Genomic DNA, 13,412 nt, shown 5'->3' on the forward strand with positions numbered 1-13,412 from the left:
TCCGGCAAACCAGTTAGCCGTATAAATGTCCCTCCTCCATCCTGCTAAACGTCTCCGGCTCTCTTACCTCCCATCCGCTCCCCGTCGTCGCCGTCATGCCTCCGCCGCCTTCTCGACAAAACCCTCACCCCAAAAGCAACGAACATGGCTGAGAGTTACAATAGTCACAGTGGTAGCCGCTGCCATTGGCGCCTACACTCGATATGAAGCGGACTCAGGCACCGCAACCCTAAACCCATACACTTTCACACAATATGAGCTGGTCTCCAAAATCCCCGTCTCCTCCAGCAGCAGCATCTTCACCCTGCGCCCAGTGAAGTTGGGGGATAATGACACGGTATGCAAAGAGGCCTGGCGGAGGGGTCTATGGAGTGTCCAGTTCAAGCAGCCACAGCTACAGATTGGAAGGGATTATACTCCTTTGCCTCCGCTTTCTCTTCCTCGGGCGGGGGAGGAAGGGGAAGGGCCAGGCCGCGGAGGAGGAGGAGGAGGAGGTACAGGTTACGATGCCCTACGGTTTTTGATCCGGAAAGATCCCTATGGAGAGGTATCTGGATACCTGCACGGGCTGCCGGTGGGTGCGAAGCTGGATCTCCGTGGCCCCCGATTGGATTATATCTTGCCCGCTGATGTGCAGGAGATCCTGTTCATTGCTGGTGGGACGGGGATTGCGCCGGGTCTTCAGGCTGTACACGCGTTGTTCAGAAACAACGACGGATCGGACTTGAAGAAGAAGAAGAAAATGCATATACTGTGGGCTAATCGGCGGAGGGACGATTGCCTTGGAGGCGTCAGTGACAGTTCTTCCCGGCGGCCGACCACTGGTTCATCGTCCTGGTGGAAATGGGTTTTCCGCACGGGTAATGGCCCTCCTGAAAAGGGGCAAATTCAGCGGAACGACATTGAGAAGAGCCTTACGGTCCAGTATCTCGAAGAGCTAAAGGCTCAATATCCAGGCATGCTTACGGTTGACTACTTTGTGGACGAGGAAGGGACTCTCATTGGAAAGGATGCAATATTGGGGTTTACGGAGCCTGAAAGAGCAACAAGGAGTCCTGGTGGTGGGACGAAATTGATTCTCATCTCTGGGCCGGACGGATTTATAAGTTACCTTGCCGGCCCTAAGATGTGGAGTGGAGGCAAAGAAATCCAAGGCCCGCTCCAAGGTCTTATACGTCAACTGGATTTAAAGGATTGGTCGGTCCGGAAGCTTTGAGATGGCTGACATCTGAAATGCAATTTGATTTTCTTTCAATGTAATCCTTCCTTCATCTGGTCACATATTGCATAGCCATGGAATTTGATTGAAACTTTCTCCAGTACGCCAGTATGCCTTTTTCCCTTGCTCTTTCTTGATATTCATCCTCCCCAAAGGCGAACACGTCTTGGTAAAGGGGGAATGTGGAATAGCAGGAAATATCATAATCACCTCACTCCCGCCCATTCGCATAGTCCTCCAGGTAAACCACCAACTTCTCCACATTCTCCACCGGCACGGCATTGTAATTACTGATCCGGATACCGCCTACGCTTCGGTGACCCTTTAGACCCTGCAGAAGCCTCCTCTCAGCCCCAGCCAGGAACGCCTTCTCCTTTTCTGCATCCCCGCCGTGGACGCGAAAGCAAAGATTCATCCTACTCCGCACGCTCTTATGCGGCACGATGTGGTATACCTGCGGATATTTATCCAACACGGCATATAACAGCTTCGCCTTGTGGTTCGAAACCGCTTCCTGCCCACTGATTTTTTGATCTCCGTACATCTGCACAAGCTTGGTAATGACCTCGCCAGCGATCCAGAGGTTGAAGATGGGCAATGTGTTGTAGAGCGAGTTGTTTTTGGCGATGGTGGCGTAATCGAACATGATGGGCCCGGGCAAGCCGCCGATTTCTAGTTTGCGCAGCAGATCTGGGGACGGCGTTGCTGTTTGAGGGGGGAGAAGGGATTTGCGGATGATGACCAGCGTGATTCCAGCAACACCAACGTTCTTTTGGGCGCCAGCCTGTGTCATGTAGATCAGTAGAAGATACATAAAAAGATATTTAGAGAAGGAACCAAAACCCATCCCAGACTTACAAAAATAACCGCAAACTTCCGCACATCAACCTTTCGACTTAGAAAATTCGAACTCATATCCGCAACAACCAACCTCTCATCCTCCTCCGCAACATCTCCCTCCGGTGCTTCCAAACACGCCGGAAACCCCTGAAACTCCACCCCATCCACTGTCTCATTATCGCAATAATACACAAAAGCCGGCGCACCCCCTTTCCCCCCCTCCCGCCTCGTCTTCGTCAGCCTCCACCCTTTCTCGTCCGGAATGGTCCCAAACTTCCCCCCATTCTCCTCACGCGCATCAGCAGCAACATTCACAAACCGCTCCCCACATAGCCTCCGCGCCTCCTGCATCGCCTTCAACGACCACGAGCCCGTGACCAGGTAGTCCATCTTCAGCTCCTCGCGCACGATCCGCTTCAACTCCGCCTCCACCTCCGGTCCCTCACCCTCCTTTCCATCGCGCTGGGCCTTGGCTACAAGTGCCCTTCTCCTCCGTTCAACCCACGCCCCGACCATATTATACACGACAGCGCTAAACTCTCCGCTCCCGCCGCCCTGCATGAACAGAATCTCATAGTCATCTGCGGGAATATCCAGCAACGTGATCAGACCCGCCTTGGCGTCGGCGAGGATCTTGTTCGCGACGGGGGAGCGGTGCGAGATCTCCGCTAGGCCCAGGCCGCAGTCGTGGTAGTTTATGAGGGCTGCGGCGGCGGATTCGATGACGGGGGTTGGGAGCGGGGCGGGGCCTGCGCCGAAGTAGGAGATGGAGGCGCGGGCAGGCATGGTTTTTTTTTGTTGTTCTTCTCTTGATGATCGTATTTTTATTACCCCCTCTTATTTAGACAAGAATATATATGTATATATCTTTTTCAATTGTACGATTTAGGGGGTTGAGGGGGTTGGATGGATGGTGCTGTCTCTGAGGCGGTTGTGGCGCATAGCAAAATTTGAATGTGATGATGGAGGGGCAGATCTGCTTGCCGTAAGTCGTATATCGATTGACCAATTCACTGGGAGCTGCCAATTTGTTCAGCGGGATCTATGTGAACATGGAAGGCTTCTGAGACACTTGAGATATCCAGCTGTAGTCGATTTAAACGTCAATTGCTTGAGGATGAGGCGTTGAGTCATAAGGAATTTTATTTCCGAGTTATGAGGTAGGTGGCTTTGAACAGCTAAGGCCTGGAATAATCAAGACTCCAGTTTTATGAAATGGAAGAATAATCTACAGATGTTATCTCTCATCGTCGATTGGATTTTACGCTCACAAGATAAGCCAATGATTTTCTTTTTGTGTATGCGAAGAATACGATTTTGAGAATGAATGATTGTTAACGATTTACTACAAACAACAGGAGAAAGAAAGCAACTGATGTATACGCTGATTTACTAAATTGACCAAAGCAAAGAGAAGAAAATAATGCAATCTATCATCTACCAGATGATATCGCCTGCTGGAGAGCGTCCCTATTATATTCGAGATAAAACCTGGTTATAGAAAATTCCCTGCTCATCAAAAATTACTAGTTAAGGGTCAGAAAATATTAATATAGACAACACTGAGATATTGCTTATTCCTATACCAAGGTTCCCAAAACTCGTATTCTTCTCTTCTCTATTAATTTACATGATACCATAGAATAACCTGCTAACACTCAATGCCTATCATCTTGTATAACCATCACTAATCGCCGAGCTATTTTCCCCTTCCAAAGGGACCAGCCATATTCCTCACCCGTCTCCTGGTGTTTTGTGTATTGCCTCCAATTCAAAAGTAAGCATTGAGTATCGTGATATCCCTTAGAAATTAATAAAAATACCAAACTACCATGGTCCCTTCGCAGAAGTGATGGCTTTCCCTGGAGCTTCATGTTGAGGCAATTATCTCGACCAGCTCCACTCGTCTGCTAGTAAGTAGTACTTCATCGTGCAAATGTACTCAAATTCTATACACCGTTGTTTGGATCGGATGGAATCTCTAGACCGGTGTGCTTTCGTCCTGAGATCGACATTTCTCTTTCTTCACGGCATGTCACTGGTTGCTTTGCACGCAGTCAGTCTGAAACAAATGGGTTTCGGACAACCGCCGTCCCTAACGATGAATCAACGAGCTCCTTCGTCCCCTTCAATCCAATAAGTGGCGTTGCTTGCGCCACGTTCTTAGCGTAAGATTGTAGAGGAACTCCAACAGGCAAAGATAGGTTGAACAGGAACTTTTTGGTTAACTCATGCCTGGCTTGCAAGCTGTTCACGGTGGCACTCCTTCAGGGACATTGCTACCCGCCAACTTGAGCCCGATAACCAGAAGCGGGATGGTGCTAATGTCAACCGAAAGAAGCATAAATCTGAGTATTGCCTTTGCTAGGTTCCCTTCTGGCGGGTTAGTGTTGGCATAACCGGTGAGGGAGTTAGCAGCCTTGGATGAGGTACGTTCCCCCAAAGACGGTAATTCCTAGAATGGAATTGCTATGATGGACAAGGGCGCTGGTTTATTTACCGTATTGCAACGCAACACGGGAAGAATTGCTCCTTTTAGTTACTCGGGATTTTCTGATTCCCGTGGTGGTAGCTTGTGGAGGTGGATTCCGATACCTTGACTCCTGCCTCTTGGGTTTTCCCTTGGAATTGGATGTCCGGTCCGTATGTGGAACCACATTCTGCATGATTCGGGATTGATTGTTTTTCTTGGCTTCTAGGTCTTTAATTCGCAGGCTCCTACGCAATGGTGCCAGTTCAGCTGAAGATGCCATATTTGCAGAGCTCTGAAACATCGCATCCCGCTGTGTTGTCATCGTCTGTTCTTCGGTGACTCTCCTCACGCCATTGCGTCTGAGAATTACGGAAGATGTATCGGACAATGGCATGTCCTGAAGCCGGCGTTTGTCATGGACGAGTTCTTTCGTTTTCCGGCCAGCTTTGGAAACTCTCCGCGCATCGACTGGTTTGAGAATGGAGCGTGGAGCACTCTGTATACCGTTATTCGACATAGAATTATTCTTTCTGCGTAAGCGCGTAGACACCGCCGTGTCTCGACTCACAGCTGTTTCAGGCATCTCAGGCGATTTCGAAGCCCCCAATACACCTCCTGATTTGTCGTTGTCGAATTCTTCTTGTGCGATTTTTGGTAGTTGCTGTTCTATCCAATCCAGGAAAAAAGTAAACTCGGATAACTCCGTTTCAGCCGCGGTTCGATGTATCCACGCTATGTCGGATGGCTCGTTAGGGTCTATAATTCTCCCTTTTCCATTGACTGCCTCCCATTCCTTCCGCTCTTGCTCTCGTCGCTGGCGACCCTGCTCTGCCTTTATCCTCATTTGACCTATTTTCCGGTGCTCGCAGAACTGGTACTCCTTCCACTCATCCACCTTGGTCTGTTTTGCGGCGTCGAACAGTAGATGAATATCACCCTTGATGTTTTCCTTCTGTCTGTATTCAATCACGTCCCGCTGATACTGGGCGAATATCTCTTCGGTTCTGCGGTTCCAACGCTGAGATTTTCGAAACATAATCCATGCATTTTTCTGTCGAAGAAACCCACTTGGCGCCGATCCCAAGCTGTTTATGATATCTGCGTGTTCTTTGTAAGCTCTTGGATGAGCGAATGCGAGCTCGAAGGGATAGGCCGGTCTGCCGCCCATTTGTATGAGATCATTGTACCACTTCTCAACCCTACGGCGGGATTCCTCGCTTACTTGGCGGGGAGATGGAGTATGGGTTGGAGAGCGATATATTGGCGTTTGACTTGCCGAGCGACTCTGGGAGCGTCGAGTGCTGGGTGTTGACGGGAGATTTCTATAGCAACTTTAGACATCATATCCAATGGGGCCCGGGTTGAACGACTCATGGGGGGTAGAAAGACCTGAGAATCGGCTTACTTAAGTTTCTGCTCCAGCGCTGCTACATCTAATGGGTGATCTAGATCTCGCTTATTGACAATCTCCCTTGAAACGGAGAGATCTCAGCACCCATCTCGCACTATGAAAATATTCTAATGAACAAGTTTATAGCTACCTTAGCCTGAGCATATGCTCTTCGGTCCAATCATGTTCATCTGGCCTATCGATCCATCTTCCCGGGGTCAGCAGGCATCTCAAACATTAAACACGATAGAAGACGATCACCTACCTCACTCCTTCCAGGTCACTTGGCCTTAGTGTTTCCAAATCAGGGATTGATATCGTTATACGTGAAGCCATGATGCCGAGCATGCAGGAAAGTGGAAGTCGGGGCTCAAAAGTTCGCTTCACGAGTTTGCAAAAGTGCGGAAGCACAGATTTACACGTCGGAGGATGTGCGCGAGAAAAATATATGATTACTAAGCTTTGTAAAAGCTGTTGGGAACCGCGACGGGGCGGGTTACAGTTGAATGTGGTCAATAAGTTGAATGGGGTTAATTTTTCGGGCCGGAATAACCTTCGGCGTGGTTTTGACCATAAACCATGCCAAACCCCCCATTAAAACTACATACACTAGTCATATCTCATACATATCTTACACATCCTCAAATGCATTGGATACAGTGATTTTATCATATTTCTCAAGAGCTCTATTTCTTAGCTAACCTGGATTCTAACTTTAGATCACCAATTCTAACTCATAACTGCTTTTCAGATGCTGAAGAGCCTCAGATGTTGAAGTAGAAGAACTAAATAAGGACTGATTAGTAATATACAGTGAGGGTAAGATGTTCAATGGATGTAGATTTTAGTGAGGGAGTGAAGGACTGATCATGGTTTATTTTTCAGACCCACTTTTTTTAAACCACATCCAACTTTTAATAAACCATGTTCAACTGTAACCCGGCCCGGACGGGCGACTCCACAACACGGGATGAGTGAGCCCTTTATCGTCCGCAACAACAAACAAAACTGTTGGAGGTTACACAAGCGTTGGCGCCCCTAGGATTCCTATTGCAGACTAGTGCTCCGCATAGTGTATCATGTTGGAGGGATTAGTTTGGATTGGTTCGTCCCCATGGCGCTGGTGGCGATCAGGCTCTTTTTCCCTAGTGGCTTAATATATCACCCCCAGTAGATAGCAGCCAATACAACCACTCAGACGTCCAACAACAAGCCCATACCACATCCATTATATTAGCTACCGCTACCCGCTTGAGAGTATGATAACAACCAACCACGTTCAACCTATCTTAAAAGAACCTCCTTGCAATGCCCCGCGCGCGCATGAACGAAAAGTGGATTGGAGAGTTCTGTTTGTCACCGAGTTGCCAAGTTCTAATTGGATTTCGATAACAATCAGGTAGCTATCAAATTGCACTATCCGAATGCCTTGTAAGAATGAGATTTGATGTATTTAATATATTCACCCATTCAAAAAGTTTGGTTTGAGGGTGCAGCAGTAGCAATATTGTATCATCATCTTTTTTAATAGTTAACATACATCTCATTAAATATCAAAATATGCCCTTCAATAACTCCAATAATCAATCTACTGCTGCTTCTGCTGCTGATAAGTTGAGGATTTCATTGTTCAAACAGCAGCATCTTGAGAATGAAGCAGAGAAGAGACCCTATCAATATCAGCAAAGTAGATAAGATCCAACACTGTGATGAGCATTGATGCTCATACTTTCTCGGTCTATTAACTAACTCTGTATTATTGTAACAAGTGGTGTATTCTCGCGTACTGTAATTACATTCATACGGTGTACTTAATTCGGTGGATAATTTGTGTATTCACAGACCTCTGTATAGACATTCTTTATTGATTTACCGGACAGGGATCTAAAACATTTATCTATCTATCTATCTATCTATCTATCTATATATACATATCTTGATTGTTGCTTTATCCACAATACTAGTACTGTTGAGGTCATGAGGTGCTTGGTATTATTTACAGCCTCGCTGCTGGGGACAAAGTCACATCCCGTTCTTAAGACCCTACCCGTGCTCTGCATATGGTCATTTTGGTTGACTGTAGGGCCAGCCATGCTATGGTGCCCAACATCATTCTGCCTGGCTTGATTCTGCTCTACTTTCCCTACTTGGAGAGCGTTCGCATTCGTGGTTTCTGGTATAAAAATTTCACATCTAGATAGCTTTCCCTGAGGTACTAGTATATTTTATCGATACTTAGTCCCTTGAATCAATGACGATAATGGGCAATCCAAACCTCATCTTAACTTTGAAGGCATACGAGGAGACTCCTGGGGTCAGCGCCTTGCAGTTGCAACATAACAGCGATCGCTATATCCCCCCACCCAGCGAGTCCGATTTCGATGTCCGGAGTCGAGAGGCCACTCCTTTTCTGGACCCCGACGAGAATAATAACGATCTGAGAGCGCGAGAAACCCATCGACTCTGTTTCACTTTTGACCATCCACCGAAGGAGATTGGGCGGGGCTTTTCATTCGGCACAGACCAGAAATGCGACGTCTTGTTGGCTGAAAACAGAGGCCAACGAGGTATTAGCGGGTTCCATTTCTATATCACCTTTGACGACAAAGGTTATCTTATTATTAAAGATGAGTCGACCAACGGAATCGCTGTTAGCTACGATGGTTGGGGAGCAGAAAAAAAACGACATCACTTCAAATGGATCGTATTCTCCGATAGGAAGCTGCGGATCCATCTTCCGAATGGGTTCTATCTTGAAATTGAGTTGCCGAATCATGAGACTTGCCAAACTGAGTATCATGTCAACCTTAGGGCATATCTGAGAGAGAAACACGAAGCATCCCTTCCGCACAGCTTTCCGGACATTCACAGTCACATTACAACTGCATTACCAAGTCAGCGGTTGTCTCCCAGAAAAGCACCCATCTATCTGCCGGGGGACATACTTGGCAAAGGGACGTTCGGAACCGTTCGTTTAGTGACGGATGTGAGCACTGCAGAGGTGTATGCAGCGAAAGAATTTCATTTTATTACTAAGTTTAACTTCATTCAAGAAGTGGAGATTATGAGAGGAATCTTGCATGTAAGCTTCTCACATTCAAAGGAGGTCGTCTATCTAACAAGTTTTCATAGAGGCATATCGTTCGATTTATAGCTTACGATGACGAAACTCAACCCCAGCTGATCATGGAATACCTACCTCTTGGAAATCTGGCGGACCAGCATCGCGAATGCCCTCTCAGTGGGTCAGAGCTTCGACAGCTCCTTCTTCAGGGCCTTGATGCTCTGCAACACCTCCATTCCTTACACATTGTGCACCGGGATATCAAACCAGAGAATATCCTTGTTCAGAATCGCCATACACCCTTGCACATAAAGTTAGCTGATTTCGGTCTCTCGAAAGACTTATCCTTTCTCAAAACAATGTGTGGAACACCATCTTATATTGCGCCAGAAGTCCTGGAAGTACATAGAGAACGTTTAAGGTATCCAGGAAACCACACTAATATCAGCTATGACAGGAAAGTCGACTTGTGGTCCTTGGGAGTTGTGGTGTTGCAGTATGCAGACAGCCTTCCGAACATCATCCCTATGTCTCATGAATGGTATCAGCACATCTCTATGGCTGTTGAAGACCTTTCCGGCCGTGGAACGGACCAACCTATGTTTACACTTCTGCAAAAAATGTTGCAAATACAACCTGAAGACCGACCCACGGCGATAGAGTGTTTTCGTGAAGCTTGCGACATTGGTTTGGATAGCGACTCCTCTTGCGTGACTCCTACAAAGGCAGACAATGGAGGTGACCATGGCTTAGGCAATGAATTATCCCAATCTAAACTATCAACCCAACTTCATTTGCTACACAGCAACGAACCGGATTCCCCCACACTGATCAAAAGACAGCGATCGTCACGTGGATCGATTGGACGCCCCATCAAATGTCAACGAGACGAAATCCATAGCCTAATTGTTCAGATGTTCAGTGATTTGCATAGGCTGGGAATTCTCCGTGCAAATGGCGACCGGAAAGTGGTTGAGATGCTTGAGACAGAGTTCTCTCAATTGCAGGTCACTAGTGTCGAAATTGTACCAACCGAAGACGAAGAAATAGTAATCAAGGCTGTGGATTCCAGCAACAAGAAATTTGTCCTTGCTTGCATAGAACCCTCGAGTTCGATACGAGATCCGTTGGATCTCGTTCTTCAAATTGTCGCTAATTTTCGACCCTCTGGAGCATCACTTCGGGATGAGCATGCAACACTTAAGGTGGGCTACACGCAGTCATCTTTTATTGACTTAATATCTTTACTTACTCTGCTTTCTGGGGACACAGCCTCGGCCTCCACCGAATGATCCAATCAACCGAAGAGCGCGGCAGCATGATCTATCTTCACATACCCTTCTCCAGAAATCGGCTGTACCTAAATCTAATCTTCCTATAGCACAAGAAGTTGTTGCTGATGAGACAAGAGGGACTAAGCGCTAGAAGCAACATGGTTTATGTAACTTTTTATGAATGATGATAATGATGTATGCGCAGCTTGCAGCAGGCACTTTTGATTTGTGTCAATGGGTCTGATGCTCTCATTTTTTGTCTTCGAACAATGGCTGGATTACTTCCACCCTCTGATATGCACTTATTGCGGGGCAATTTCACAATCTAAAACATCTTAGATTGGTATCTTTTTGGAAATATATATTCTTCTTTCAATTGAAATATCTACTTGATTCTCAGGGAAACAGTTGATCTTCTTCTAAAGATTAGTGATGAGAATGGCTCACAGAAGCTTCATGACTTTAAGAAAGATTTGAGTGATCAGCAAGCTGAAAAGATTCAACATCAATGTTCAACTTTGAAGAGTGCTACAAATTCAGCATTCTCAATATTCACAAAGTGAATCAGAAAAGTTCATTTGAATGATTGTGAGCTAAACAATGATGAGCAGTTATGAGCTATTTACCTAGCATCTCCAAAACACAGAATGGCAACACTGATGAAACTATGACTATCAAGAGTGCTGAGAATTAAATGAAAATGATACTGCAATAACTGAGTTAAATCACTGCTTCTCAACTAGTCATTGTGTGTTATAGAATCATCTACTTACTTTCTTATAAATGATGATGATGATAAGATAAAGAGTGTGATCAATGTTTAGTGAGTGTTGGTGGAGGTGGAAGGTTGGCTTATTGTAACCATCTGTTTAAATAGAGATGATCATGTGGCATTCTAGTGCACATAGTAGGCTAGGCACACTGATCTGAATCTCACCAAGAAAATTGATAGTGAACAAAATAAAGTGAGACACAACAGCAACAGACACAATAGAGTCCCTCATGAGTAAGATGCTATGTGCCATCGATCATACTTGCCATTACAATCTTGGATCGTGTTCCTATATGCCCATTTGGCGATACGCCAGTAATGGGCGGGAACGATCGAGCTTTCAAAAGATAAAGGAGCCTGAAGATAGTCTGCTAAAGAAGTGGCTTATGGGATATTACGAATAGATTGCAGGAAGGAAAAATAAATGTTGCATAGGTGCAACTGATTTCGAGGAGTACCTTTTTTTAGAGTTCCCAGCAAAGTCTGTGTGCATTAAATCATTGTGCAGAGAGCTGTCGTATGTCCTATTTCCTACTCATGAAAATGGTATCTTAACTGGGACACTACTGGATGACGAAAGTAAACTATGTATGGGCCAATCATTGGAGTGTTTGGCAAGGCTGTCAAAGACATTGAAGCCGCGAAGGAATAGATGTTAAATTCCATATTGCTATTCCCAGCCTAGCCCTTAACGTTTGATGAAAATGACTATCTTAAGGAACCCATTCCCGGAACGTCTGGCCGTTCAACCTAATCTAGAGATGCGCAAATCGGAGTCTGTGGGCGGTAATCTGGATCGTAGATCGGGCCTAACCCACCGCGAAGAACATATTCCTCCAAGTTCTCTATTATAACTGGTTTAACATTGTTATGGTCCACTCGCTCTCCTAGGCGACCAAAAGAGAGTGACCGTAGAGCAACGCATTCTCGCATGACATCTGCTACCTCTGGCCAACCCCCACCGTGAATAACGATAGAATAGAGATGCAGAACCTCGAGTGTCTTGCAATGGCGACGTATTAATTCAACCATTTCATTTTGGTACATTCTTTTGCGAAAGAGCTTAAGTGAACGAAGGCGATGCCAGGTATGATCACCCCAAAAGTTATTTAATGTTATGCGATGCATTTTATCGGTAAAATCGATAGCCAACTCTTCCAAGTCGGTGGCTGCGGTGAATACTTTTGCCACATTCCCTTCCATCAGCGCCAGCCACTCGTCAGTATGGTTATCCATATCATCACTCATATCACAATCATGGTCGAAACCGTATAGGAAGAGACTGAAAGACATCTTCCGAAGATGTCTAAAGGCATTGATGAAATGGTTCAACATGCGTAATGTTACACAGAACGAGCCAACATAAATGCCTGGTATCGCAGCCGTATCCATCATCACTGGATCAGAATAATCGATCGAGAGCATTTGGACTGGTACCTGGGCGATAGACAGCGCTTGACACATAACCGTAAAACCGTGGTCGATGCGTATGTACTTGCTAATTTTTCCCGGGATAAACTGTTGCCATCCATCAGGCTTCTCAGCAAAACGAGGGTAACAACGAGATAATGGTCCACCGGATCTCGCATCCCCGTATGGACCCTCCCCGTATTGACCCTCCGGCCCATAAACCCTAGTTTCGTAATCGCAATGATTCAAAAGATCTCTTGTAGGAAGCCAGTGGTTTGTGAGCACAACCATTTGGATATTAGGCATCCTTGCAAGAGCCGTGGAGATAATCACGAGATCCTCTTTACTAGACAGAGTTTCATTTTGCTCGTCAAGGCGGCTTTTATAGTATTGACGGCCGTTCTCCAAATCATCTTCCGGAATCGATTTGTTGTTTGTTTTTATGCCGGAGGAATGGAAGAACATTCCACAAAACACAATTTCCCGAACGTGGAGGCTTAGGACTGGGTGTCGAGAGATTGAAGAGAGCACTTCCAGGTCATGAAGATGGGACGAAGCATATACTCTGTTGAAGAGGAGCGGCGAAGCCAGAGCACTCAGCTCTTTCGAAGTCAATCGAACGACCTTCAGGGTTTCTTTTGAGAGATTTTCAAGTATCTTTATGACTATCTCGACAGATAGGGTCTCCATCTTGATGTGTAAATATTCTTTGATAACCCGGTCGCTCACAAAGGATGGTTTTGCTAGGCACCGGTGAGCATGCTGACAGCTTGTTGAAGCTTATAAATATCAGATGTACAGTACATATTTAGAGACATTTCACACCAGTTCACACCCACGCATGACTGTTAAATGACTCGTAAAGGATTAGCAGCTTTGCTTCATCAGGCAGAGATGTCGACCGTAGGATAATACCAGGGTGCCGAGTCACGTGCCACGACGCACCTTTTGTTGGGCACTAGTTGCCCAG

The 13,412-nt window shown here is 46.1% G+C and overlaps 5 protein-coding genes across 5 annotated transcripts; 2 read left to right on the forward strand and 3 right to left on the reverse strand.

Moving 5' to 3' along the window:
- Positions 1–25: 25 nt before the first annotated feature.
- On the forward strand, positions 26–1,216 carry HCBG_09179 (oxidoreductase; the record flags this gene model as incomplete). The annotated part of the gene is made up of 1 exon (XM_045436228.1): positions 26–1,216. One exon carries the CDS (start codon positions 26–28, stop codon positions 1,214–1,216), a length of 1,191 nt encoding a protein of 396 aa, XP_045283095.1.
- HCBG_09180 (phosphoserine aminotransferase) lies at positions 878–3,052 on the reverse strand (the record flags this gene model as incomplete). The annotated part of the gene is made up of 2 exons (XM_045436229.1): positions 878–2,003; positions 2,078–3,052. 2 exons carry the CDS (start codon positions 2,843–2,845, stop codon positions 1,431–1,433), a joined length of 1,341 nt encoding a protein of 446 aa, XP_045283096.1.
- A 1,258-nt stretch (positions 3,053–4,310) lies between these two features.
- Positions 4,311–6,258, reverse strand: HCBG_09181 (uncharacterized protein; the record flags this gene model as incomplete). The annotated part of the gene is made up of 3 exons (XM_045436230.1): positions 4,311–4,423; positions 4,560–5,854; positions 6,188–6,258. 3 exons carry the CDS (start codon positions 6,256–6,258, stop codon positions 4,311–4,313), a joined length of 1,479 nt encoding a protein of 492 aa, XP_045283097.1.
- Positions 6,259–8,182: 1,924 nt separating this feature from the next.
- HCBG_09182 (serine/threonine-protein kinase) lies at positions 8,183–10,411 on the forward strand (the record flags this gene model as incomplete). The annotated part of the gene is made up of 3 exons (XM_045436231.1): positions 8,183–9,004; positions 9,055–10,191; positions 10,259–10,411. The coding sequence occupies 3 exons, from the start codon at positions 8,183–8,185 to the stop codon at positions 10,409–10,411; spliced, it is 2,112 nt and encodes a 703-aa protein (XP_045283098.1).
- A 1,371-nt stretch (positions 10,412–11,782) lies between these two features.
- On the reverse strand, positions 11,783–13,132 carry HCBG_09183 (uncharacterized protein; the record flags this gene model as incomplete). Its single annotated transcript, XM_045436232.1, has 1 exon — positions 11,783–13,132. The coding sequence occupies one exon, from the start codon at positions 13,130–13,132 to the stop codon at positions 11,783–11,785; it is 1,350 nt and encodes a 449-aa protein (XP_045283099.1).
- Positions 13,133–13,412: the final 280 nt, after the last annotated feature.

This window comes from Histoplasma capsulatum, assembly GCF_000150115.1.
Source record: "Histoplasma capsulatum G186AR genomic scaffold supercont2.22, whole genome shotgun sequence".
Lineage (NCBI taxonomy): Eukaryota > Fungi > Ascomycota > Eurotiomycetes > Onygenales > Ajellomycetaceae > Histoplasma > Histoplasma capsulatum.